Here is a 1,024-nt window from a genome sequence, read left to right as displayed (position 1 = left end):
GCTTGCAACACTAGTCCTTTATGGGGACCAAACTTGGCGAAAAAAAATAGCTAAGTTTGTTTACTGGATATACTGAGGTTTAAGTCGTTCGTTCTACAGCTTTTTCCATTAATTAGTGTATTTGAATTCTAATTACTGGTAAAGGTTGGTGTGTGAAGAAAGTGATACATGACGCAACACTTTGTATTAAAATTGCTTGGCTAGTTAAATAGAGCCATTAAATTAATGTTGTAAAAGCAACCGCAGGAAGATTAAGTATCTCATCGCTCGTAAAAGACATTAAATGTCTTCGGTGTCGGATGAGGACGTTAGAAAAACAGAAGCTGGGGCTATTGTGGACTTCATTAAAAGTAGCGCCGATGCTGATGAGGAACTATGCAATACTTTTAAGGAGTCTGGGCAATTGAATGATTCGGAAGGATTTTGCCATGCTGGTTATCGTTTGGATCAATTTGCCCAGGATGTAGCGGATTTTAGTTCTCAGTATGGCAGCGATTACAGCATTTCTTATACAGCTCCAAACATAACAGGCAGACCTCGAAAGTTTCCGGAATATGGTGACTTTCCAGAAACATACGCAATGGTTTGTATACATTTTATAGGTAAATATGTACAATTGTATCTGGATACATACATGGAATATTCTGCCACATACAGCGCACTTACGGAGAGTGGTGGAAAAAAGCGCCAAGTTATGTTCAAGAGATTCAACCACAAAACTTTTCGAAAATTCCTGCTCAAGACTTTATAGGTAACTATTTACTTACATACATATATGTATCTTAAGCAATGCATATCGTATAAAATTTGGACTTCTTTATTTTAACAGTTTTATATTTCGAGGAGTATGTTCTACCAGAAGATATAGTTGTATACGAAACATTCAACCCTGGGGCATTAATTCGAATATGGGCGTATACCATAACAAAGTCATGGTTTTGTTTATGGGAAACTGATGAATTATACAAACCTCAACCACACTCTATAAACAAAGCCCGCCGTTTTTCCCCACCATTGAAAAAAA

General features: G+C 36.9%; 1 protein-coding gene across 1 annotated transcript in view; it reads left to right on the top strand.

The window, feature by feature from the left end:
- Positions 1–77: 77 nt before the first annotated feature.
- The window catches only part of LOC118734403 (F-box/LRR-repeat protein 4-like), a gene marked incomplete at its 3' end in the record, with an annotated part of 2,856 nt that continues 1,909 nt past the window's right edge, over positions 78–1,024 (top strand). Inside the window, exons 1-4 of the mRNA XM_036464127.1 lie at positions 78–144; positions 205–583; positions 658–751; positions 830–1,017. Coding sequence (XP_036320020.1) covers positions 284–583; positions 658–751; positions 830–1,017 — 582 coding nt within the window. The remainder of the gene's footprint in view (positions 145–204; positions 584–657; positions 752–829; positions 1,018–1,024) is intronic.

Source organism: Rhagoletis pomonella, unplaced genomic scaffold, assembly GCF_013731165.1.
Source record: "Rhagoletis pomonella isolate Grant_MI unplaced genomic scaffold, Rhpom_1.0 Rhpom_scaffold_00002, whole genome shotgun sequence".
Lineage (NCBI taxonomy): Eukaryota > Metazoa > Arthropoda > Insecta > Diptera > Tephritidae > Rhagoletis > Rhagoletis pomonella.
This window is presented reverse-complemented; position numbering and strand designations above follow the sequence as displayed.